A 27,677-nucleotide genomic window follows, 5' to 3' on the forward strand; every position below is an offset into this window, starting at 1 on the left:
CATTTACCTTGGCATATGCTGACATATCTACTAGATCGGCTTGGAACTGCATATCAACACCATAGACAAAAACCCGATTCCTTTTATATTTTAGTGGTGCACTTCTGTGTAGTGTATACGCATCCTCACCAGCGAGCCAGTCTGAAACTTCTTTATCGGTTAAACGAACCCCCGTCTCTTTTAAAACACCTTCTTTTAAACGTTTTTTACCCCCTGAAGAACCAGGGTTAGAAGGTGTGTAATAAATCTTTTTCATTTCTTCTGACATATTGACACTTCAGGCTCCACAAAAGAATAACAAAGATGGTTTAAGTGGTTCGGGTTTTATTTCTTAAACATTAAAAGGATACAAAAGGTATCATACAGCATCAATGTAGTGTAGAAATTTTATACACATCACAATATTTTTCTCAAGAATGTAATCAACCAGTGTTTCAACAATTTCACATACATCAGTCTGATTGTTTCTTGTCAACATGTCTACACATAGATCCGATACATATGTACACAAACATAATATATCAGCTATTCTAATAAAGCTACCACATTCAGTCATCAGTTCTAAAACTTTTTTGATGGTTACACAAACAGTATCACCACCATTAACACATAATCGCATCATATCAGACCATTCATTTGACACATTTCTTACAAAAGACATTTGTTTCTTAAGGTTTGTAAAACGTTTGGCATCAACACCACATCTGTTTACAGTAACCGATACATTGGCACATTCATTAATGTTGTTATACAACAAGGTGGTCATCTCACATCTAATACGTTGTTTAAGTAGACACTTAGCCAGTCCAGTTGCAAAACAAGTGTTCCCCATGCTGTTGTCACAAACAGTCAACTTGGACAATACCTTTCCAGCTGTCCACAGCGTCATAGACAATTTGTTCACTGCTGCCGTCCACAACTTTCTCTCTGACTTCGCGAAGCTTCTCCACAATGAAAACCTCGTCACGCAGTTCGTGTAAAATAGCATCCACTGAACCCTGAATCCTCTGGGGGTGAACCCTTAAACCACAACGACTCAATGCTTGAGCAACGATGTGCTTAAGGTCTGGTCTCACCAGGTTACGTGTCAATTCCTCAAAGTAGGAGTCAAAGAAATAGGGGTCCAGTTCAAACAAACAGGAATGTCTAATCTGACTGGGGTGATCCACTTCACAACCCAAACAGATTTCTTTCAGCTTTTTGTTGATGACGTGTTCCAGAAGGACCACAACAGTTGCTTTTATGATTTTGAACCCATCAGAACGGATACAACTGTCTGTGTCATCAATTCCTGCTAAGGCCGCTGCTCCAGCTATTGCACCGGTGTTGCCGTATGGAGTTGTAAGGAATGTCCGGTTGTGATATCCTAGATCCATACAAAATTTATCCAACCAACTGTTGTCACAGGTTTGTGGGTGGGGTTCCAGCAGTGTGGCATTGTCATCAGGCATCGCTGGGGCAGTCTCAGGGGTGTTGCTGTAGCAGTAGACAGGTGTAGATCCGTGAGACATGGTGAATGAATGTTGCGATTGTACCGATCCGTACGCGTTTTTAATGACTGTAATATGTGGGTGGGCTTAAGAGGCGGTCTTCGGGGTTGGTAACGTCCTTCTCAGGGTGAAACAATTGCATCTTTACAGAACTGTAACGATCATACATGTCACACCATCTAAACATCTTGTTTATGCTTGTAAATATATTGTCAAGCATACGAACATCTCTCCACTGAAACAGAAATTTCATGTCGTAGCACGTGTGATGCTCAGATTCTCGAATAGGCCAGGCATGTACGTTGAGCTTTGTCTTGTCGTTACAGCAAAAAATATAAACACAGTCGTCTGGTAGCTTTTTACTGTGGTCCCCGACCACCCGAAATCTTGTGTTAGGAGTTGATCCATCCCACTCGGCGACGTATAACGGATCATCACCACAGTCGTTCAAATCTCTCCAAACGTAGTTGAAAAACAGAAACCAGTCTTTGTCTTGAAAAATCAGACATGGAGTATGCCATGTAAATTCGTCTCCAACATCAGCAGTGTAGAGTTTCACAATACGCAGCACCTTGTCAAACGCATATCTCAGCACACGTTTACCAGACAATGGGAAATCACATTTCACGTTAGCTATGTCTTCATGAAGAAACTTTGTCAAGCTAACATTTTGCTTTTTCCTTGGTGCAAAAGTTAGTTCCTCTCTCATTTCAACAGGTCCTCTTGTTGGAGAAATACACATAACCTTTCTAGGGGTTTTAGGAGTTCCCGGAGCAGCCATTGTAACAGGAAAAGATGCAGAATGTCTTCTGTGTCTAACACAGCAACCCCTAACCTTATTTAATCCATGGTGTAGTTAGTGACGTAGGTGTGAAAAGACATACCAGGAAAGACCCTATCATAAAAACTTAATTGGCATATGGTGAGGTGTGAGTATTCACATGTCAATCAGGACGCAAATCCCAGCCAGCTCGGCACTGTAAATCAGAGACCCTGTTTTTGACACATGGATTCCCTGTCAATCATGAGTGACAAGGGGTCATAAATCAATCAAATATTAACCCAAAAGTGACACATGGTATATGTTAATACTACTCAAGAGTCTGTCGGCTCTGACAGCGCTGCATCACGTGCACCTGCGCAATATCATAGCTTATGATTTCTGAAAATAGTACTATGTTGTCAACTAGTGATATCATCACAAGAACTGTTGAGGAATATGCAACATAATTTAGACAATTATTTTTGTAATATGTTATAATAATAAGTTATAACTGTCAGACACTATTATTTCACCGTGCATGTCCTCGCACCGAGCGAGGCTGAACATGAGCTCAGCTTGGCAGCTGAGACACGAATAGACTATTAACTTAAAGCTTTTACTCTTAATAAACACAAAAGGCACGTCCACTTTAATAAAAAAAGAATATTTATTAAACAAACCAGATCAAGAGCAGAAACGAAATAAAGTGCATAACTGAAAAATAAAGCATCCTAGGCTCAAAACTAACACAACCAACAGCACAGCGCAATTGCGCATTAGGCTCCAAATAAAAAATAAAAAAGTTAGGTTATCACACTAAAACATTGAAATATGCAAATTCTGATATGTTCATAGCCTACTCAAAACAGACAGGGCAAGCTAACGCAGACAAGTGAGCTTACCACTTTTAGATATGTCATGTTTGTCGCCGAGCGGTGGAAAACTGTTGCTTGCAAACTTTGCATTCGACCTTTTTCCTGTTATCAATTTTAACAAAATGCTGCCACACTGTCGATTTCTTTGTTGTTGACATGTTAGAAGAGGACTGACTATTAAACGCTCTCACAATTAAATAAATAATATTCAGCATCAAACCTTCTAGTTATCGCTCGACGCTCTCTCTTGGGTTGGACTAATCCAAATGTGACGAAGCGGTGTTCGCTTAGGCAGTTCTAATTAACCTATTTTCGACTACGCCACCTGGGGAATTTCACCCCAGGAATCTAACGATACCTCTAATGTAATAGGCACGCACAGGTCCTAATCACTTCGAGTCAGAGACACAGATGAATTGCAAAAAAAGATGTACATTTATTTTATTAATCGTTAAAAGACATTTGTCATTAAAAGGTGTTGACCAGCAATCACTTCAATTTGCTAAATTCTAATGTTGGCGGTGGAGGGACCTGGGCACACCCAGGGGGCAGTCTCGGGATTTCACCTTTTTGGAAATTACTCTACTCAGTGCACACACACACACCAGCACAGCACACTCAGCGACTCATGTCAGAGAAGACCACGGCACACAGTGAGGACACCACCACCTAATTTTGTCACTTGTCTGCCCCCGGGTGCCCAGGACCTACCAAAAAGCAAAAGAAAAGAGACATTAACCAGTGATATGTAAACAAAATAATATATAAACAAAATGATAAGTAAACAAAATAAACTTGGTTTACAATTTCAGGAGGGGACCAACTCCTTGGTCCCGACCTTATCGTCACAAATCAAAACCCAAAAAAACAAGAAAACTCTATAAACAACAGATCACAATTTCAACAGCGTAAGTCAACCAAAAATAATATATAAATTCACCAACACAATAATTGAGTCGGAAACAAATACAAATTCAGAAAACCCACTCACTCATTAACATGAATCAAAGTAATAAACAAAAAGAAAACAAAATAAACTCAAAAACATACCACGGTTACAAAGTCACCGTCAGTGGAAATAGTTCGTTTGAAACGATTCACTCGATGCGGTTCACCGAAACGGTTCACTTGCGATGGTTCACCCAGAATGGGTTACTTGAAGTGAATCTCAAAAGCAGTTCGCTTGGATAATTCGCTGGAAACGATTCACTTAGAACCATTCACCTGGCGTGAAACAGAACAAAACAAACCGAACAGCACAAAACAGAACAAAACAAACCGAACAGCACAAAACAGAACAGCAGCTGGTAAGGCACAGCGCAAACAGGCTCCACAATGAAGCACCAGGCAGATAACTCTCGTTCAGAATGGCGATATGGTCCTTATCGCATGCCTAGAAACAAAACAGAGGATGTTACGCTGAAAGTTCTTCCCCCTTGGCTTCATGCTCTAACAGTAACTCTATACTCACAACTGAGCACGCCGTCCCGGGATCAATATGCGATGAATAGAGCCGAATGCCTCCGACAACGCTCACCGGCGCCGACAGATCTTACACTACAGTGGACATACGGATTAATCAGACTAATCGCTCAGTCAAACAACTCATAGAAACGTGGTTTACAACACGCTGTTGCACGCAAATGCTTCTCCTACCTGTCTCAGAGGTCCACATTCAACTCTCCCGACAACAGTGACCAGCAAACAGCACTGCCAGTGGCTAGCAGCTTCGGCGAGACTTTTACGAGCGGCAACACAGCTGGCCGTAACTCAATCAAACAGCAACAGGGCACATGGATGACATCACGTCCCTGAACGATGACGCATGCCAAAGAGCAGGTAATCCGGGCTCTTATTTGCACCAGACGCTGGGCCATTGGCCACGCATTAAACAATTACGAGTGGGAGGGGCGATAGACCGTCCTGCTACACAAAGAAGGTGAAAACAAGGGGGTGTTTTGAATACAGACTGTTACAGTGAAACAAGGGTACTCTGAAAACACCCCCATTAGCAGTTAGTGCTTTCCACCTGATGAAATGAGCGCGCCTCAGCGCGCCAAAACTGATGAAATAAATGCGGCAGAAAATCTACCAATCAGAATTTTGGTCGAACAAGAATGTATCGACCAATTACTAATCGACTAATCGACTAGGACAGTACAGCCCTAAACCATAACGCATTGTTCATTATAAACGTGGGATTATGAATTATATTGAGAACGTCGTACATAGAAAACATGCTGTAATGCACCCTGAGTGTAAACCGCATTCATCGTGAAGCGTGCAGCAAGGTTTGCAAATTTGCAAAGATTAGGCTAATATGGGCTATGTGCACAAGCGTCGCGACGAACTTCCGCTATTGTCAGAAGTCGGCATATCAGTTTCCGGTTTACGGCCGCTTCATCGGCATCCGCTGTAAACAAACAAGATGAGTGCTGCTGTTGTACGAAATAAAGAGATACTATGTGCGTGACACATCTAAGTTTCTAAGAACTGTAGGTGGATCTTACGGCCGTTTCCCACATACTCCGTGTGCAGTGTGTGTGTGTGTGTGTGTGTGTGTGTGTGTGTGTGTGTGTGTGTGTGCAGGAGCAGCATGCGCTATAGTGCTTCACATATGCGTTCGCAGTGAATAACTGATTCACGGCTGTACCACAAACACTTACTATTTTTATTTAAAATCCAGAAGTTACGCTGCAACTTTTATTTAATAAAATGTTTTTTTCAGCATTGCGATTCTCTTTGTACACATATACACTCTTTAATGGACGCATGCACGTTTAAACACAATTTAAACAACGTAGGGCAATTATTCCATGCATTTATATTAAGTTGCTCAAGCAAGTGGTCAAATATTTAACTGTAAATTGACAAAAACAGCCGACTCTCATGCCTTTTCTTTTCCATTTAAATTTTAATAAAATAAATCTTGCATTGTTTTTCCACCTCCACGAATGAGAGTGTTGATCATTATGTCGCCTTGTTGAACCCCGGTCTTCTAAAAGTAAAAAGATGACTGTGAAAAATAGTAGTAGGCCTATAGAATTAAATGCATTTATGGTGAGATTACTACAATTTATTGACAAATTACAATTTATCTAGATCGTTTCCGCACCGAGTCTATTTCTGCTGTGCTGCAAACGCTGAATTAAAGTGACAGCGCATGTTTCGTGGTCAAAATTAACAAAGATTGACATGAAAATGTAGTAATTTCACCATAAATGCGTTTAATTAAATAAATTGTAGTCTCATTCGTGGAGGTGGAAAAACAAGTTCTTTGTGACATGCAAGATTTATTTTATTAAAATTTAAATGGAAAAGAAAAGGCATGAGAGTCGTCTGTTTTTGTCAATTTACAGTTAAATATTTGACCACTTGCTTGAGCAACTTAATAAGTAATGCATGGAATAATAGCCCTACGTTGTTTAAATTGTGTTTAAACGTGCATGCGTCCATTAAAGAGTGTATATGTGTACAAAGAGAATCGCAATGCTGGAAAAAAATGTATTAAATAAAAGTTGCAGCGTAACTTCTGGATTTTAAATAAAAATAGTAAGTGTTTGTGGTACAGCCGTGAATCAGTTATTCACTGCGAACGCATCATATGTGAAGCACTATAGCGCATGCTGCTCCTGCACCGCACACACACACACACACACACACTGCACACGGAGTATGTGGGAAACGGCCGTAAGATCCACCTACAGTTCTTAGAAACTTAGATGTGTCACGCACAGTATCTCTTTATTTCGTACAACAGCAGCACTCATCTTGTTTGTTTACAGCGGATGCCGATGAAGCGGCCGTAAACCGGAAACTGATATGCCGACTTCTGACAATAGCGGAAGTTCGTCGCGACGCTTGTGCACATAGCCTATAGAGAAGAACAGAACACCACAATCGCTTAGACACCATTCTGCTCATAGACAGCGCTCCAGTGAGGGTATCAACAATGACGCGCGGACTATGATGATTGACAGCTCGCTCATGAGCGAGGGCGGGTCTGTGTTGAAACGCTGCTGTCACTCACCAATCGTGGGAGGAGCGTCGATGTAGTGACGTCACAAAATCAAACGGCTTGATTTCAGTGAGTGTAACACATATAAGGAGATAAAAAAATAAAAAAAACACTGGATGGATTTTTATCATTTTATGATGGTTGTGTACAGGCACTGCCAACACACATTTCAGTACAATCAACTTGTAAAAGTGCATGAACCATTATATGACCCCTTTAACGTTAGTGTTCAGCATTTAAATGTACAATTACGTGTCTAGGTACTCTCCCGTGATTACCAGGCTCGACATATACACTAGTATGTTGTTAAATAACATGAAACTGTAAAATACCACAATCGCTACTTAGCTGCAGCCGCTCATCTGCCTTTGCTTTACTGTCCATTAACATTAAGATTACGGTGGCCCTACGGTCTGAACCCGCTCCATCGACACACGTGCGATATCGACCGCGAAGGATTATGCAGAGCTGACAGATAAACGTTACACATGCCGTATCAGACGAATACAGCAAAGAGCTAAAGCCCCGCCTCACCCAGTTCGGGTACAGGACCTGGTTGAAACACTCATCTAGCTGGCAGAGAGCCCTTCATCCCCGCCCTGAACTCGGTCATGCCGACGCTGGACTGATATATCTGTGGAGGTGTTTCGTCAAGTCAAATGTGTTAATGCCATCAGAAGGCAACCAGAGCACAGGATAGCAATAAGCAGATGCTATAAATAACTGTAGATCATACGACATAAATGCCATGATCACTAGATTTTATACAGGTGTTACTGTAATGATTTTGTTGATGGTGATCAGCAACCAGATATTGATAATGTGGAAGTTACTGCCTTTTGTCTTGGCATGACTTCTCACTTTCTGCTGACAATACAAAGGCAGAGTACAAGAGCCTGCTACTTTAGCTAGAGAGCTAGCAAGAGCCTGCTACTTTAGCTAGAGGGCTAGCAAGAGCCTGCTACTTTAGCTAGAGAGCTAGCAAGAGCCTGCTACTGTAGCTAGAGAGCTAGCAAGAGTCTGCTACTGTAGCTAGAGAGCTAACAAGAGCCTGCTACTTTAGCTAGAGAGCTAACAAGAGCCTGCTACTTTAGCTAGAGAGCTAACAAGAGCCTGCTAACGTGAGCTAGCTTACAGCATTCATACACACATCATACACACACACACACATCACACTGTAGATAATTAAATTATACTGTTTAAACTCCAATCTTAAGAACTGTTTACTGTGTTGACACACACACACACACACACACACACACACACACACAGTCAGATCTGAAATGAAGACTCGAGATAGAGAATTTCTGTAATTCACTGATGTGTGTTTTCTCTCCATCAGATCCTCATCGCCTCACTCTGGATCTGAACACACACACACACACACACACACACAGGGTATCTGCACATTTTTTAAAGTCAGATTTAAGACTTTTTAAGACCTTTTTAATACCCGAAGAAATCAAAATTAATACCATGCATTAGGGGGTGTGCAATATTGACAAAATATGTCTCGATCGATATTTTCAAAGTTTTGTTGGTAATAATTAGATATTTTACTGATTGTGTTTTTGTGCTTGGTGCCATGGCTGGTTTAGGCCTGTTGTTGACAGCTGACTGACGAAGATATTCATATTTTTCAAACTCTATGCAGTGTTCAGTTCACAGCAGTGACATAAATTAAAATGTTTTATTAAGGGGTAATATTTGCCATCTTAAATTGATTTCCAGGGGCATTTTCACCTATTTATTGACATTTGTAGATGTATGCATCACGTTTTATGTCAAATTCTAACATTCAAATTAAATTCTATTAGAATAATTACACAATACCAGTGTTACCAGTCAAATTAAATCAAAATCCATCTTTAGACTTTAGACTTTATTTGTCCCCATAGGGCAATTGGTTTTGCAGCAAGATAAACACAGGACAATCACAGATGCACAAATACAAGACGAAAACATATAATATATATAAAACATATAATATATAATATATATAACATATACTTTGCAGTGCAGAGGTGACACAGTGGCGGCATCAGATCTGGCATTAATATATTTACACTGTATTTACAATTGCATAAATAAAGCTATGAGATTGCTAAAATTAGAAATCAGTTCATATTTAACATTCTAATTAAAAAGTACTCTAAATATTAAACTAAAGCTGCCAGTAGGTGGCGGCAAGTCACTATTTTAATCATATATAATATCATATAATAAAGGCCTTTATTATATGATATCTATGGTTTTAATAAATGAGTTGAGGGAGTCATTCATTCAAACCATTCGTTCAAACGGCTGATTCATTCGAGAAGCAAGTGATTGTTCATTGAATCATTAAATTGATTCGTTCAAAACGCGGATTCCAGTCAAAAACTCATCGCTGTCTGTTGCATTGAGACTCTGCTATAGCTTCATTTTGAAATTCTCCTCAGCGAAATAAAGGGAAAACAAACAATAACAATATTGTTTATAAAATGTAACTCACAATGGTAATTTATTGTTAATTTAACTGTTATATAAATAAATAATCACATTTGCAATTGTGCACGGGAAAACGGAAGTCTTGCTGATGTGATATTGTAGGTCTATGAATATGATAACAACATAATATATAAATATGAGACAAAAACTCATTTGGGAACATAGCCTACCTATAACTGCACACATCACGCAGTGAAAGCACGAGAGACAAAAGTGATGTCAGCTCACAGTGCCGCTCGTACATTGTTAAAACAATGATTACAATATCATAATAGACGATACACATCGCAAACCACTACACACATAAAGACTGAACTTAGAACTGAACTGACATTTACCAACTCGCTTCTTCTCTCCTCCTGTTTCGCGCGTGTAGGAGACGGACGTAATGCTGCCGCGAAATGCGCGAATGACGCGAAATGTCATGTGAACAAGCAAATCCACAAAGAAAGAATAATAAATTTAAAAAGTATGCTAATTAGATGGTTCTAATTTAGAAAACATTTAGATATGTTTAAGTCAAATTGCCATCGAAAATTTAAGACCTTTCATAAGTAAAAATAAGACTTTTTAAGACTTAAAGGATCCGCGGACACCTGACACACACACACACACACACACACACACACACACACAGACACACACAGACACACAATCCTGAATGAAAGAGTCAGATCTGAGATGAAGACTCGAGATAGAGAGTTTCTGTAATTCACTGATATGTGTTTTCTCTCCATCAGATCCTCATCGCCTCACTCTGGATCTGAACACAGCGCATACACACCTCCGTCTGTCTGAGGAGAACAGAGTGATTACTAACATTCACACAGTCCATCCGTATCCTGATCATCCAGACAGATTTGATTATGTGCATCAGGTGTTGTGTAGCGAGACTCGAGAGTGTGTGTGGACGCTGTTACTGGGAGATTGAGTGGAGTGGGAGTGATGGTGTGGATATATCAGTGTCATATAAGAGCATCAGCAGGAAGGGAGACGGTGGAGGGAGTCGGTTTGGATGGAATGATCAGTCCTTGAGTTTGTCCTGCTTTTCCTCCAGTTACTCATTTAAACATAATAACAGACAGACTGAACTCCCTGTAAAGCCCATGAGCTGGAGAACAGGAGTGTGTAGAACAGGAGTGTGTGTGGATCCCAGTGCAGGAACTCTGTCCTTCTACAGCGTCTCTGACACACTGAGCCTCATACACACAGTCCAGACCACATTCACACACACACTCTATCCTGGGTTTGGGGTTAGTTATGGATCATCAGTGAGACTGTGTTGATGAGTGAGAATAGCCTGATGAGAGACTCTACCCATAATGCTTTGAGCTCATGATAAATCAGTGACAGTGAGATGATGTTCTAGAGTCTCTTATTGTCTCTTCATCACATTAATAACAGCTGAACTTCTGTCAGTGAAATAAAGAGAAACACACAATGATACACAGAGAAGAGAGAGGAAATATGAGACACAATGAGACTCACTGAAACATGTCTGGATGATAGGAGCAAAACTAGACTTTAATAACACACACACACACACACATGAGACTCACTGAAACATGTCTGGATGATACGAGCAAAACTAGACTTTCAACTCTAAACTCAGTTTAACACATTCACGTAACACAACTTCTCCATCTGTGTGTGTGTGTGTGTGTGTGTGTGTGTGTGTGTGTGTGTGTGTGTGTGTGCCCTTGTTTATATTACATTGTGGGGACCAAATGTCCCCATAAGAATAGTAAAACCTGAGATCACCTACATTGTGGGGACCAGCCAGCGGTCCCCACTTTTCAAAAGGCTTATAAATCACACAGGATGAGTTGTTTTGAGAAAGTAAAAATGCAGAATGTTTCCTGTGATGGGTAGGTTTAGGGGCAGGGGCAGTGTAAGGGGATAGAATGTACAGTTTGTACGGTATAAAAACCATTACGTCTATGGAGAGTCCCCACAAAGATAGTGAACCAGAGATTATTTTCAGTCCTTGGTCATGTATTTCTAGACAAGTATATAGACTGTAGTTCAGTTATGTTTTATAAATGAGTACAGCGTTGTTTCTCAAAATCAAAGATCTAAATATAATGTTGTAAATACAAATCCAATCCAATCCAATTTTATTTATATAGCACAATTTAAATAAACACAAGGTTTCCAAAATCCTGCACACAAAAATAAAAATACAATAATAATAAATAACCAACAGAAGCATAATAGTACAATAGCCTCAATAGATAAAATAACAAAATTTAAAATTTAACAACAAATTAATATAAAAAATCCTTAAAATAAAATAAATGAAGTCAACTTCCTACTAGGTGTTAAAAGCCAAGGAAAAGAGGTGGGTCTTTAGGTGGGATTTAAAAACGGACAGAGAGGAGGCCTGTCTGATGTGCTGAGGCAGACTGTTCCACAGTTTTGGAGCTGCCACTGCGAAGGCACGATCCCCTCTGAGCTTCTGCTTTGTTTTAGGCTCTCTGAGGAGCAGCTGATCTGCTGACCTGAGAGACCGGGAAGGAGTATAACATTGTACAAGCTCAGAGAGGTATAGCGGGGCAAGACCATTGCAGGATTTATAAACAAACAGAAGAATCTTGAAATTAATTCTAAAATGAATGGGCAACCAGTGGAGTGAGGCTAAAATGGGGGTAATGTGCTCATGTTTTCTTGTGCCAGTTAAAAGTCGAGCTGCAGCGTTCTGAACCATCTGGAGCCGAGAGATGGTCGACGCACTGACCCCCACATACAGTGCGTTGCAGTAATCCAGCCGAGTGGTTATGAAAGCGTGGACTACTGTCTCAAAATGCTGTCTGGAAAGAATCGGTTTTATTTTGGCCAGCTGCCTCAGGTGAAAGAAACTTGATTTCACGACAGACCTGATCTGGCTCTCAAGTTTTAAAATCGGGGTCCATCTTCACCCCCAGGTTTGTAATGGTGGGTTTCATGTACTGGGTTAGGGGACCAAGATCTGGCAGGGGGGTTCCAGTGGATCCACTAAAAACCATCACCTCTGTTTTGTCATGATTAAAATTTAAAAAGTTAAAAGTAGGGCTGGGGGAATTAACGCGTTAATCTTTGCGATTAATTTGAAATGTTTAACGCGTAAAAAAAAAATAACGCAATTGACGCAGCAAATTTTTTTTTTTGCCTCGTTTTAATGATTTCCTGTTGCGTCTGCTATTAAAAAGGCTGAAATATGCCGTCCTGCCCCTCCATGTTCGGCGATCAGGTTTCATTCTCGGGCAGCTTTCATGAGCGGGTATTTTCCGCTCGGTATGTGCGTCGCGCTCTGTGCTCCGCGCGCGTGCGCGCGTGTGTGTCGGCTCACTCTGTCGTTAACGGCCCAGCAGCGGCGCGCTCTCCGTTCCGTGTGTGTGTGTGTCGGCGGCTCTGTCGTTAACGGCCCAAAGGCTTCAATCATGTACTAAGCACTGGAAAAGTAAAGTCCACTCAAGTAACGTGAAATTTCTCTGTTGACTTCTGTTTGCTGAGCTGGTATAGTCATGCTGGGCAACAATGGTAAAATGACCTGCTCTGATCACATGCTCTGGTAATAATAGCTTTGTAGGACTATATTTTGTTTTATAATTAATAAAATAATAATAATAATAATAATCTGTTAAATTGATTATGTTGATTGATTACTGAAAAAGAATAATATATTGATATATTGATGTTTAATATTTTAATATAGGGCTATTTTCTGTTCCTTTTTTTCCCCTGTGTTGTTTAATTAGGTGATTCTAAGTTTAAATATTGATGATTACAAGATTGGGGGAAGCGCAATTAATTGCAATTAATTACAGAAATTGTGCAATTAATTAGTTAATTTTTTTTAATCGATTCCCAGCCCTAGTTAAAAGACATCCAGGCCTTGATGTCATCCAGACATTTCAGTAATGCAATAACAGAGCTGGTGTCATTTTTCTTAAGAGGTACATAAATTTGGCTGTCATCCGCATAACAGTGGAATAGAATACCATGCTTCCTAATTATGGAGCCAAGCGGGAGTAGGTAAAGAGAGAAGAGAAGAGGGCCAAGCACTGAGCCCTGTGGGACCCCACATGAGAGGGGAGCAGAGGATGACACAGAGTCGCCGAGGCTAACACAAAACGTTCTATCAGCCAAGTACGACCTGAACCAATCCAATGCTACGCCTCTAATGCCCACCCACTGGTCCAGGCGGGAAATTAGGATCTCGTGGTCCACTGTCGAAGGCAGCAGTTAAATCTAAAAGCACGAGAATCACAGAATCACCAGAGTCTGTAGCTAACAAGATATCATTAAAAACTCTTAAAAGTGCTGATTCAGTGCTATGCAGGGATTTAAAACCGGATTGGAAAATCTCGAGAATATTTTGGTGTTCCAAAAAGGCCATTAATTGACCATAAACTACTTTCTCAATGATTTTTGAAAAAAAAAGGTAGTTTAGAGATGGGCCTGTAATTGGCAAGAACAGCAGGATCTAGCCCTGGTTTTTTAATCGGTGGCTGCACCACTGCATGTTCAAAGGGACACACCTGAGAACAGACTACTGTTAATGACTGAAGTAACATAAGGAGCTACAGTAGGGAAGATCTCCTTAAAAAATCGCACAGGGACAGCATCATTTGGAGAACCTGATGGCCTCATATGACCAACAATCTCCTGTACGAACGACAGCGTCACAGGCTCAAACTGGTTGAAAATAGAAGAGCAGGTGACAGAGATTGAAGGGTCATACGCAGAGGGGGAAATTAAAGTCCTAGTAGAACAAACCTTGTTGATAAAAAAAAGAAGAACATTTTCACAAACAGCAGGGGAGGTCTCCATACTGACAGATTGTGGGTCATTCAGGACAGAGTCAATAGTCTTGAACAAGATGCGAGGCTTGTGGCAGTTTGACACGATAATGTCCGACAAATATTTTCTTTTAGCAGCTTTCACAGTTGTTTGATAGCGTCGCCAACAGTCCCTAAGCATTTAAAAAAACACCTGCAGTTTGTCCCTCTTCCACCTGCGCTCAGCTCTGCGACACTCACGTCTAATAGCCCGAGTTGCGTCATTCAACCAGGGCTCAGATCTGATTTTAGGCTGCCTGGTTTTTAATGGAGCCACAGTGTCTATTACATGCTTACAGGTGGAGTGAAACCATGAACTGAGCCTCTCAGTAGAGGACACATTCTCAGGAAGGACGCAGCTGAGATTGAAAGCAGTGGAGAACTGAGCGGCAGTGGAAGGGTTAATAATACGACAGCGCCGAACAGCAGCAGCAGATCTAACTGTAGTATTACAGGCAAGAGCAACCTCAAACAGAACGGGCATATGATCAGAGAAAGTTGCATCACATATCTCAAGATTAACAACAGGTAGACCATAAGATAAAACAAGATCAAGTGTGTGTCTGCGTTCTTGAGTAGGTCCAGACACAGACTACACAAGATTAAAAGAATCAATAAGGTTTAAAAAGTCCATTGCCATTGGCTTATCAGGACAACATACATGAACATTAAAATCACCAACAATAAGGACACGGACATATTTAGGCATGATTTCAGCCAGAAAAACAGAAAATTCATTTATGAAGTCCAGGCTGATAGACCACGGCACACAGTACGATGTGAGGGTGACCCAGCACAAATAAAGTGAGTTCAAAGCTGGTAAAAGAGGATAACGGAGATTGCAGCTTACACTTATAAAAACTCTTAAAAACAGTGGCTGTTCCTCCTCCTCGACCAGACAACCGAGTTGAGTTAAAATAACAGCAATCATGTGGCAATAGTTCAGTGAAGGCGCTGGACTCACCAACAGTCATCCACGTCTCAGTCACGAAGAGAAAATCCAATTCTCTGGAAGTGAAGAGATCCTTTATCCTAGATCTAGCGTTCACCAGACCGAGTCTGGCAGGAACCGGTGGATCTGCGGTATCAGCTGTCCGGGGAGTCCGACACAGAGGCCGCAGGTTGCAGTGATTCACCCCGCGCCAGCGGGGGCGAGGAAAGCAGGGACCGCGGGCCTGAAACCCATCATCCGGGCCAACGACAGGTATCAGCCAGGGGTCGTCAGCTTCCAGTAAGCGCCGGGAAATAAGGCCGCCACGCACGCCTCCAAACTCCAGAAAAAAGGTCCACCACAGAAGCCTTCAGCCTCACCAGCCGACCGCTTCGTCTACCCCGACGACGGGTGCGCTTACGCCGAGGAAGTGGGTGCGGGAGGCGGCATAGGTGAGCAGGGATCCTGGCCAGGAACGGGGGTAAATTCCCACGTCCAGAATGATCCGACTTTACTAAAACTTCGGCGTAAAGACGTAGATCCAGCAGTGTTTGGCGATTGTACACCAGCAGAGAGTTGACATTCAGAGGGACAAGTGATACATACAGCACAAACACACAGAGTGCAAGCAGAGACAGACGGCGAGCCACACACACTGGCGCCATCTTGTCTCCTGATGAATCCAAAATACAAATAATTTACTTCAGAAATCTAGGTTTAGATGAGTAGAGCACCCAACATGAATACTTGCTCAACACTTGCTCAATCTTATAAAGAGTGACTGGTATAGGAAGAACTTGTAAGTAAGTAAGTAAGTAAAATTTATTTGTATAGCACCTTTCACAGACAGAAGAGTCACAAAGTGCTGCACAGTAATGAAAACAAACAAAAAATCAAAACAACACAAGTAAAACCAAGTACAACTCCACAACTGTACTACCATCAGATTCATAAACATGTCAAATTGTTAGTTAAAAGCTTGTCCAAAAAGATGAGTCTTTAAGTGTTTTTTAAAAGATTCCACAGAACTCATAGTTCTCAGAGCTAAAGGGAGCGAGTTCCAGAGCTTTGGAGCCACAACACAAAAAGCACGGTCACCTCTTGTCTTAAGACGTGTTCTGGGAACAGTTAAAAGATCTTGGCCTGAAGACCTCAGAGACCGACAAGGAGTATGCATATTTAAAAGATCCTGGATGTAGGAGGGAGCTTGACCATGCAAGGCTCTGAAAGTAATAACCAAAATTTTAAAATGAACTCTAAAACCAACAGGAAGCCAATGAAGGGCCTTCAGCACAGGAGTAATGTGTGACCTCCTGCTGGTCCTAGTCAAAAGCCTATGATCTGTGCTATGATCTGCATTGGTGGCCACAAGTTTAACATGTTAAATGTTTTTAAATAGGTCTCTAATGCTCACAAAGGCTGCATTTATTTAATACATATTAATAATAATCAGCAAGAACAGTAATATTGTGAAATATTACAGTGTAAAATAGCTGTTTTCTATGTAAATATATTGTCAAGTGTAATGTTTTCCAGTGAATATAGTCAAAGCTGAATGTTCAGCATCATTCCTCCAGTCTTGGCACATGATCCTTCCAGAAATCATTTTCATATGCTGATTTGATGCTCAGAAACATTTATCATTTTTATCATGTGGAAAACTGTTGTTCTGCTTAATATTTTTGTGATTCATCATATGTTTGTGACTATTGGCGCTTTTTCACTGCATGGTACGGTACGGCTCGGTTCAGTACGGCTCACTTATGACGCATTTCCACTGCATGGTACGCTACGGTACGGCTCGCTTCGGCTCGCTTTAAATGGTACCACCTCTGTTGAGGTTCCAAGCGTACCGTACCGATACTAAAATGTGACGTGAAAACACTGCAGATCACTGATTGGTCGGACAGAATCATCTCTACCAGCGTCATTGTATTAATGACACAAGACACCAAACCCGCTAGATTTAAATAGCCAGTAGACAACAGCCAACGCTGTAGCACCTGTTTTAAAAGTATTTGCTTCAAAAAAAAAAGAGTATAAACTTCAAAAAAAGAAATGGCTGAATAATGGTCAGTGGACGAGCGGCAGACGTTCCTCTCGTTGGTTGCCGAGGAGCGGATGGGGAAACACGGAATGAAAAATTCGCATTTAATTTGATGATTTCATGGTAGTAGAGATGGCAACTATAACGATCAGTCCCACCCACTTTAAAGCGGTACTAACTGCAGTGGAAAAGCAACCGAGGTAAAGCGAACCGAACCGTGCCGTACTGAGTCGAGTCGTACCACGCAGTGGAAAAGCGAAGCGAGCCGAACAGTTCCGCACCGAGTCGAACCGTACCGAGCCGAACCGGGCCGTACCATGCAGTGGAAAAGCGCCATAAATTTAAATAGAAAACAGTTATTTTAAATTGTAATAATATTTCACAGTATATATGTTTTAATATATTTTTGTCAAATAAATGCAGCTTAAGTGACCATAAGAAAAATCATTAAAAATCTTAAATATTCCAAACCTTTGTTCCAGTGTATGTGTGATCTATATGGGTTGAGGAATATTTCCAGGGAAGTTGATAACTTGCTCCAGAAGATCAGTTCCTAAATCATCTCGTCTTCCAGCGAGACCATGACTTTTGTACCTGAGGAAGAACGTAGGACAGATTAAAAGAGCATGACAAATCATGACACGAGTCTGACATCACACACAGCGTACCAATGCATTATCCCTCGTGAACTCTGACGTTTGCATACGAGCATACCAGTGTACCATAACGGCATCCTTCATGAATAAACATGACGTCTGATGAGTGTATACGTATATACCAACCAGAGACATACGTGCCACCGCGTCGCATATGCAAATATAGTCTCAAATACAGCAATTTCATTGGCTGCTTTGCGTGTTGTCGCGTTAACACGGACAAACAGTGCGTGTTGACGCGGTCAAAATTCACACGCTTCGTATAAAGACTTTTGACCCCGTTCACCTTCCATACATTTCGAGCGCCACAGTGACGTCATGATTTGGTTGTTGGTGCTCCTCAACAGTCGGCCCTCAGCGCTCTTATCCCGTGTGCTGGCAGGAGTTTCCTCACACATGCTGGCCCGCTCTTTACACACTAATACAAGTAGGCCGATGTTTAATAGAGATATGTGTCCGCTGCAGTAATTAGCCCCCGTGCTGGATTATACAGACTGTCTGAGGTCTCTGGACATGTTGCTCCGTTTTCTATCATATTATCAATCATTTGCACAAATGGCTTAAGAGTTTGAGACATTTTCCTCCAAGAAAAGAACGCCAGTGAAACTTAATTTTATTGTATTGTATTGTGCACTTTAGGGCATTCATCATAGTTGGTGTTGTGAGATATTGTGAGATTACTACACTTCGCATGATTAAACAAGATCATGAGGCACCCAAAAGGCAAACATATTCGTAAAATAAAAAAACAACAACAACTTGACAGTAGTTTGATTTAGAAAATCCAAAATATAAAAGTTAATAAATAAAATAAATAAATTGAACCGAAAAAGGAATAAAAATAAATCACAACATAAGGGCTATAGTTCGGCTGCAAGGCACTTATCTCGTTGAAAAAAAATGTCTACTGTAATAGCTCTTTTCTTTTGAGAGAGTGCTGAGGGATGAAGCAGGAGGTTTAAGTTCATTTATAAAGTGAGGAAGGGTGGGTGGTTAAAAATCCCACATTTATGGGAGAGAGGAAGAAGGACTTTTATTTTGCCCTGGTGTGTGACGTCATAAGGCTGCGCCTCACTGCAGAGTGAAGTAAGGTTGGTGTTTTTACTTGTTTACAGTGTTTTAGTCGAGGCAGAGCGTTCTCTGTGTGTAATAGTTTTCAGAAACGGTGTAAAAGGCATTACTAGATGTAACACTGCAGTGCTGTATCTAAGGCTAATGCTCGTGTTATTGTGTGAGTAAAGCTGGCCGCACATGTTGAGCGCGTCTCAGTTTACGGTAAACAATATAACAGAGTCATGGAGAAACTGAACCTGTTCCATAAAGGGATTCAACTCCTCCAACATCTGACTTTAAAGGTGCCTTATACAACTTGGAGCCACCTATAGGCAATTAGTTGAATTACACTGGTAACGGTTACTAACGGAGTTTGATTGACAGCTTTGCTTCCCAGTTGGCGGAGACACTTTTTGCTTGCAGGCTGCAGTCAGACAGACCATCTGAGAGAGTGTGTGTGATAATTTGGGCATACATGTCAGCGCGGCAACGCTCTTCAAGTTCGTAGCTTATTCAGTCTATTTTAAATTCTGATTTTGGCCGCCTCTCAAATGGGTTAAACCATATTGCCTATGAAGTTCAAGTAAATGCGCTAGAAAATCCGCGCTCATTCAAGGATGTGCATTTATAGCATGGACGGAGAAAGCGCCGACACCTGCAGGATTTCATTTGACGGTATAAACATATTATAATCGATCTGTTCCGTGTGAGAGCAGAACGAACTAGACTTTATTGACGTTTTTAAATCTGAAAACTCCAAAAAGCAACGAAATTGTCTCTTTTGCAGAGATCACAATGAATGTTTGCGAACTAACTAGCTAACCTGATAAATGAGGTATTAACGTTACAGTACCTGTCCAATAGAAACGTGGCCAACTCTGCATCGCTCTTCAATCCAAATGCAAACCTCATCTGCCGCCATCTGACAAACGCCAAACCCAGATTTACTCTGGTTTTACTCCGGGCTTTATCCGATGCTCTCTTTGCATTGCTATATTTTCTTTTCTTATTTTTTTGGCAAGCTCCGTCGCTAGTAGGGCTTGCGTCCGCCATTACTTTAACAAAATATTGGGCGTGTTTGTAACTCTCAGTGTATCAAAGCCTGTCATTGGCTATCACCTCACACACACCCTTACAAATGTACACGCCCCAAAACGTCCCGACTCCAATATATGCTGGCTACCAAGGCAGTGGAGGGAATTTCAGTTCTGACACTCTGCCAGATACATGTTTTAACGTTAGCTGATGACATATAAGGGTTATTATTGGATATTTTATTATGGAACAAGTTGCATAAGGCACCTTTAAGTTCACGCAGTCCCACTAGTTTGCTCCAGGTTTATCTAGTCTGGATAATCGTGTACACGCGTTGTTAAAGACAAGACAGGCATCAGCAAAGTGTCTGAAGTTTTCAAAGCTAAACATATATTGTGTTTTTTAATTATGTGACAATGGTAAATGGTAAATGGACTGCATTTATATAGCGCCACATTCACCCATTCACTCACACTTTCATACACCGACGGCGGTGTCAGCCATGCAGGGCGCCATCCAGCTCGTCGGGAGCAGCTGGGGTTAGGTGTCTTGCTCATGGACACCTCGACACTTGGTCAGGTGGAACCGGGGATTGAACAACCAACCTTTCGGTTTGTAGACAACCTACATGAACCACTGAGCCACTGTCGCCCCACAATGATGATAGCTATTTGCCTTACGGTCCAATGTCTTTAATGCCTGTTTATAGAGTGACTCCAATGGTTGCAATGTTGTTTTATTGGCTTGTGACCAGCTTGTTAAACAATAAGAAAAATGTGACAAGATCATCGCATGCAAGAAGAGCTTTGCGGCCTTCAATGGTAGATATGATCTTATGTGCTTAAAATTTGCAAGGTTAAATTTAACAATATTGGCAACCTTTTTTATATGCTTTTTAAATGAGAGTTGTGAGTCTAGGATGATTCACAGATATTTAAAGTCAGATACCACTCCAACCTTATCTTGGTTAACAATTACCTCAGGGTCATAAGTCACAGTAGTTTGTTTAGTAAAATACATACATACTGTTTTACTTATGTTCAGGTGTAAGCATGAATTAGTTAGCCATATGGATACCTTGCTCATGGCCTCAGTCAGTTGGTGTGCAGCTTGTTGTTTATTTTAGCATGCACGTAGAGGACTGTGTCATCTGCATACATTTGTAAATGTACAGATGAACAAACAGTGGGCAGATCATTTATATAGAGACTGAACAAAAGGGGGCCCAGTATAGATCCTTGAGGGACACCTGTTTTACAGTTGAAATATGTAGATTGAGTGTTGTTAATGCGTGTGCTTTGTTTTCTGTCAGTTAAGTATGATTTCATCCATTTAATTGCATTCCCACAGAAATTAAAATAGGATAGTTTTGACAAAAGAACGTCATGATTGACGGTGTCAAATGCTTTTTTTAAATCTAAAAATATTGCACCCACCACGCCTCCTTTATCTAGATTCATTTTGATATTCTCGATAAAAAAGCAGTTTGTTGTTTCTGTGGAGTGATTACTTCGAAAGCCAAACTGCATTGGGTGCAGTGGTGTATGGCCTTTATTAAGATGAGTAGTCAGCTGTTTCGCCACCCATTTCTCTGCTACCTTGGATATTACAGGTAGTATACTGATGGGCCTGTAGTTCTCCACCAGTGTTTTATCACCGGCCTTGAAAATGGGGGTTACCACAGCTGTTTTCCAGGAACTTGGGAAAATACCTTGTTTAATTGATAGATTGTTTAAATGTGTAAGAGGTTTAATTAAAGACTGTTTATGAGTTTTAAAAAATACAGAATCAAGACCAAAAGCATCTTTAGCTTTTGAGTTCCTTAGTGAATTTATGGTATTCTCTACCTCAAGTTCACTCATTTCCTCAATTCTAAAAATAGGTTTAAAACATTGTTAAAAGTGCTTGCTATAATGTCGTCTTCTCTGGTTATGATTCCATTTAATTTCAGTTCAAGTGCCGGTGCGCAGTGCTGAGTATCTTTACCAATTAATTTATTAAGCTGCAACGCCACTTTTGAAAAATCCCCAGAAATGACATACCCAAACTGAAACACATACAGTTCATGAACCCTTTGCACTAAAAGCACAAGTATGATCTCATTTGAAAGCTGACACCTGGTAGTTTATTGTAAATGTAGAATTAATTATTGTCATAATGAAAAAACATTTATTAAATAGCTTCAAAGTTTTGTAAAGTTATTAGAAATGTATTTTTATGAAACATATTCATGAAAATAAAATTGAAGTGGGCACTGTAGCAATCTAGAAATGCACTGCAGCTAAAGCCATATGTGTGACCATGTTATATTTAAAATCTGAAAATGATAAGTCTAAAACTCTGTATTTAGTTAAATGTTTTTCAAGATCATGTCAAATTACTTTATTTTGGGCCTAGCTAGCATGTTAGCTTAGCACACCATCAATACACGACCATTTATGAGATTAAAACCATATTTGTGCTCCAAACGTACTTTATAACGCAATTCGAGTGTTTTAAATAATCTTCTGTGATCTAATTTGGCTTCAGATAAAAAAAAAATCAGACAGAAAATATATTTATAGAATTATGTACAATGATAAAGTCTATATCGATTAGCATTACATTATAAATATAATCTATTATTATAAAAATACCTGGCATTGCTTGAAGAACACAGGCAAATCAAATATCATTGCAATAATTTTTATTGTCTTCAAAACGTCTATATCTGCATATTACAGCGATCTCTGTGTTAGCTTTGTGTGTAGCTGCTATCAGTGACGTCCTTGAAGGTCACATGATTATGTCTCTTCTTCATGTTCCATATATGGAGTATTATTGTGCATATATCGCCCTCAGGCTATTGGTATGAATTGAAAACACAGCACATCTCAGTAAGAAGCGCTCATAATGATTACATCGACGCATTTGGGTATAAATTCAATAAATATTATTCCTGTCTATAGAAATATGATGTGAATCTATGAGAATATATCAATATTTCTCCAAGTCTGCACATTTTTGAGCTAAAAGCCCTGAGGGACGTTGTTTTGTGAAGCACTGTCATGACAACAGCACAGAGTTTTTTTTTCTGAATGGACCAGCTGACGCTCATAAATCATGTTGGTTGGGATTTGTTACACCTATGAGGTTTAATATGTTTTGAAAACATTTCTTCAGGAAAAAGATTGAGGAAGAGGTTGTACAGAATAAATGTGAATGCCATTTTTTGTATGACAGTATAATTAATATCTATTGTCTAAAAAGTATTTGCTTCTAAATATGTACAATATATTTTAGCAGTGGTGGTGTTCCATTGGAAGACATTGTTGGAAATCTGTGTAGGCAGATAAAGGTTGATGAAGTGGTTCGATTCAACATTGTCAGACGTAATGTTTTGGATGGTGCTGCCCGGGCTATGAATCGACCAAATTTTTCACCTGAGAAAAGGATGGACATCAAATTTACAGATGATCTTGGTAGTTCGGAGGGGGCAGTTGATCATGGCGGACCAAAGCGAGAATTTTTTCGTCTATGCTTTCAAGAGCTTAAAGACATCAGTGGAATGTTTGAAGGACCAACTGATGCAAAAGTTCTTGCATGCAATTCAGAAGGTGAATTACTTGTAACTTTATTGTAGTATCTATTTTTTATGACTATCAAGCATACTACATTTTTCTACAGTTCCTTTTGTCAATTTTATGTTTTTATTTCTTCACATTTGTAGCTGTGAAAAATAATGGATACTACCTTGCTGGCCAGTTAATGGCAATGTCCATTGTACATGGAGGACAGACGCCTCACTTCCTCTCTGAGATACTGGTAGATGCTCTCATTAATGGCCCAGAAAAGACTGAAGTCAGCATTGATGACATTCCAGATTTGGACACACAGTCAGTCTTGAGAGAAGTATGACTATATTTAAATACACATTGAATGTCTTTTTCATCCAGTTTTTTTATCAGTCTGATTTATGCAAAGTTATGAAAATGATTTTACAATTACACGTTTCTAATGATTTCAGGGTCATGTTGTGTATACATGCTTTAAATATGTTTGTTTTAGATCAAGGAGTCAGTGTCAGAGGACCAACTAATGGAGGCAGTGCGTAAAGCAGATCACTTGCTTAGCCTGTCAGGGTGTCGGAGGACAATAACTAGCTCAAACAGAGCCGAAGTGACTAAGGATTTGGCACATTGGTACATCCTGCAGAGAACAAGAGCACCATATGAAAGGTAAAAAACTAACATTAATATTGCAATTATTATTTGGTATGTGTTTTGGGTAACAATTTACAATAAATTTTCATTCGTTAACATTAGTATTAGTTAACATGAACTAAGAATAAACAATACTTCTACAGCATTTATTAATCTTACTTCATGTTAATTTCTACATTTACTACAACATTATTTAGATCAAAAGTTGTATCTGTTAACATTACTTAATGCACTGTGAACTAACATGAATATGAATATTTTTAACTGACATAACATAGGTTAAAAAATGCTGTAAAACATGTTGCTCATTGTTAGTTCATGCATTCATTTATATTACTAAATGAAACCTTACTGTAAAGTGTTGGCATGTTCTGATTTACTCTCGCACACAACAGTAGTGTCTGCAGTAAGGCAGTCTTGTTTTTGATGTCATGTGCATAGTGTAATGTTATTTAGGGGGACATATATGTAATTTGATTTAAAATGTATTACTGACACTCAGGTTTCGAGAAGGTCTTAGAAGTCTTGGGGTTCTTGAAGCTCTGTTACAACATCCTGAACAGATGAAGACATTTTTCCTGAAACCTACAAAACAATTGTCAGCAGAAGACCTTGAGGTTCTTTTCAGGTGTCAGCTATCTGAAATTGGAAGCAACAGATATGAAAAAGAATGCAAGACTCTGGGTTTCTGGAGAGATTACCTTCAAGATGCTGAATGTAAGAAATGCCACCCATGCACCCGCCTTAAATTCCTTGTTTGCTTTTTTTTTTTAAATGTGTGTATTATTATTTTCTTTGTCATTTCAAGCATGTACTTATCTTTAAAATGTTAATATTTCTCTGTCTTTGTTAGTCAATATGCAAGGTGTTACACTTGAGGAGATTCTTATCTTTGCTACCGGATGCAACTCCCCACCAGCTCTTGGCTTTACCCCAGAGCCATCATTGGAGTTTATTTCAGGCTCCAAATTCCCTGTTGCTAATACATGTGAAAATATCATCAGAATTCCACTGAAGGACACTTATGAAGAGTTCAAAACAGACATGGACTTTGGCATTAAAAATTCGCCTGGATTTGGCATGGCCTAAATATGCGTTTGTGTGTGTGTGCTTCACACAAGAATAAGGAATGCTGCGTTCTGTTAGTGATCTAGTTTCATTATATTATCAAACATCAGGTGCTTTCACTATGCATGCTTAGTAGTTATGGAAAAAAATAGTAATAGTAATAATGTTAGTTATTAGTTGGAGGGGCTTTTTTGTTGGAGAATATTGACCATTTAGTTATTTGTAGCTGATATCATTGTATTTTATGTTATGTATTATTGAGCTCCTATTTTCATAGTTTGACTTGATTCAAACATGCAATAACATGATAGGACACGAAGGACAGAAGAAAAAAAGTGTATTCTGTTACACAAATATTTCCAAGTTTTCACATATTTTGTTCTACTTCTATCACAATTTAAAAAAAAAAGACATTTTGAAAATAAATATCTCTCCACACATCATGTTCCATTTTGGTGGATGTTAAAGTCAAGGAAATGTTAATGTTGGTGAATGTTAAAGTTTAAAGCAGCAATAAAGTGCAGTGACATTAAATGACTAATTACTCTCTCATTTTGAATCATTATACAACCATTATTTGTCAAATTTTGGTTACTTTTCTGTAACATAGTTACGTATCCTTCCTTAATCCTTACATATAAACACCATCCAGAATGTTGCAAGCAGAGATGAAGTGTTCTATGCCATGGTTTCCATCATTTGTTAAAGGGTTAATTTGATGCAGGTCAGGATCCACTGTGTCTTGCAGTGTGCATTCCCTCCTCCCAGCTAATACATTTTGTCCTTCACTCTGAATTCTTCCAATTGTCCATAGTTGGATTGGAGACAAACTGTTCACAGTGCTAAGACTGTGATTGTTCCATTGATTGATGTATTCTGCTACAGCCCTATTTATTCTCGGAATGAAAACAAAATGTAAAGCTCTAATGTGGGTGGGGTTGTTGATGTGCAAAATCCCTTCAGCCTCCATAAAAAGAAACAAATCTTTGAAGTATCCTGACAGGACCCGGTTTACCTCTGCCCATAGTCTCTCTATCCTCTGATTGTGCACGCTTGGTCCAACCAGAAAACTGCCACGGTTAAGTCCTCTGTGTTCTATCATGAAACGCGCAATGTCTATATTTTCTGAGCCTGCATCACCTCTTACTCTGCTTGGTAATCCAAACCTATCCACAGCATCTCTGAAAAGTTCCAAGGCAGTTGAAGATCTGTTGTTATTGCAACATCTCAAGTACGTGATGCATCTGCTGTAGCCGTCAACACAGCCATGATAAACAAGGCCCCAGTTTCCAAGTTTGTGATTGGTGTCCACGTGCCTGTGTAAGACAAAAATTTATCAGTTTTAGTAATAAACTCAATTAAGCCATATTAATAAAATTATCAGCCTATGATTCACTTATTTCTTCATTTTTGTCATGTAGTGTTGGGTAAGTTACTTTAAAAAGTAATTAGCAGCTACTAATTACATCTTCAACTGTGTAATTATATTAATATACTAATTTCTCTCTCTCTCTAAAAAGTATAGTATAACATAAATGATTTTTGAACTGGCCAAAGTATTTAATGTAAGACTTTCATGGAAAAAGTAATAAAATTACAGCAATGAATTGCTCCATAATAAGTTACACCCAACACTGTTGTCATGCACACTTTTGGACATACTGTAAGGTGTAGGATTTACCATAGGTCGTTGGGTGAGCTGACATGATATGCTCTTCTTCGGATTGCTCTTCGTCCCCTTAGCACCCTGCCTACTGGATCAATAGATCTTAGTCTTTCCCGTACTCTCCATCTCTGAACTCGAAGTCCTCTACCTCTCAAGCTGCCTCGAACATATGTCTCCCCAGAATAAGGTGTAGACGACAATATGCTGATGATATGCTGATCAAGCTCCACATCTGAAATTGAAGTAAATCCCCCATAGTCGTCCAGCCTTAGTTCTCTTCTGCGATTAAATAAAGTCCGGACACTGACACACAACATTTGTGAAATGGTGGTCCAACTGAAACCAAGATCACGCAAATTTTCCAGCTGACTCCTTGAAATATGGTACCTAGTAAATGAAGACAATGCTATATGTAAATACGTATACATGATACATTATTAAAAATAAGTTCCAAAAGAGGGTTTTTGCAGTGATGCAATAGAAGAACCAATTTGTGTTCTCCAAAGAACCGTTCAATGAACAATTTATTTAAAGAACCATTCTTTTTCTTTGTGTGAAGAACA

At 39.8% G+C, this 27,677-nt stretch overlaps 1 protein-coding gene across 1 annotated transcript; it reads left to right on the plus strand.

Moving 5' to 3' along the window:
• Positions 1 to 23,526: 23,526 nt before the first annotated feature.
• On the plus strand, positions 23,527 to 26,752 carry LOC309496028 (G2/M phase-specific E3 ubiquitin-protein ligase-like). The gene is made up of 5 exons (XM_082165945.1): positions 23,527 to 23,774; positions 23,888 to 24,069; positions 24,226 to 24,395; positions 24,883 to 25,097; positions 25,234 to 26,752. The coding sequence occupies exons 1-5, from the start codon at positions 23,579 to 23,581 to the stop codon at positions 25,467 to 25,469; spliced, it is 999 nt and encodes a 332-aa protein (XP_082022071.1). The 5' UTR covers positions 23,527 to 23,578; the 3' UTR covers positions 25,470 to 26,752.
• Positions 26,753 to 27,677: the final 925 nt, after the last annotated feature.

The sequence above is a fragment of the Leuciscus leuciscus genome (genome assembly GCF_965113295.1).
Source record: "Leuciscus leuciscus genome assembly, chromosome: 4".
Classification (NCBI taxonomy): Eukaryota; Metazoa; Chordata; class Actinopteri; order Cypriniformes; family Leuciscidae; genus Leuciscus; species Leuciscus leuciscus.

Coding starts and splice junctions, on each gene's coding strand:
- LOC309496028 (XM_082165945.1), top strand. CDS start 23,579: ATGAATCGACCAAATTTTTCACCTGAGAAAAGGATGGACATCAAATTT. Junction 23,775..23,887: donor TCTTGCATGCAATTCAGAAG/GTGAATTACTTG, acceptor TCACATTTGTAG/CTGTGAAAAATAATGGATAC. Junction 24,070..24,225: donor CACAGTCAGTCTTGAGAGAA/GTATGACTATAT, acceptor TGTTTGTTTTAG/ATCAAGGAGTCAGTGTCAGA.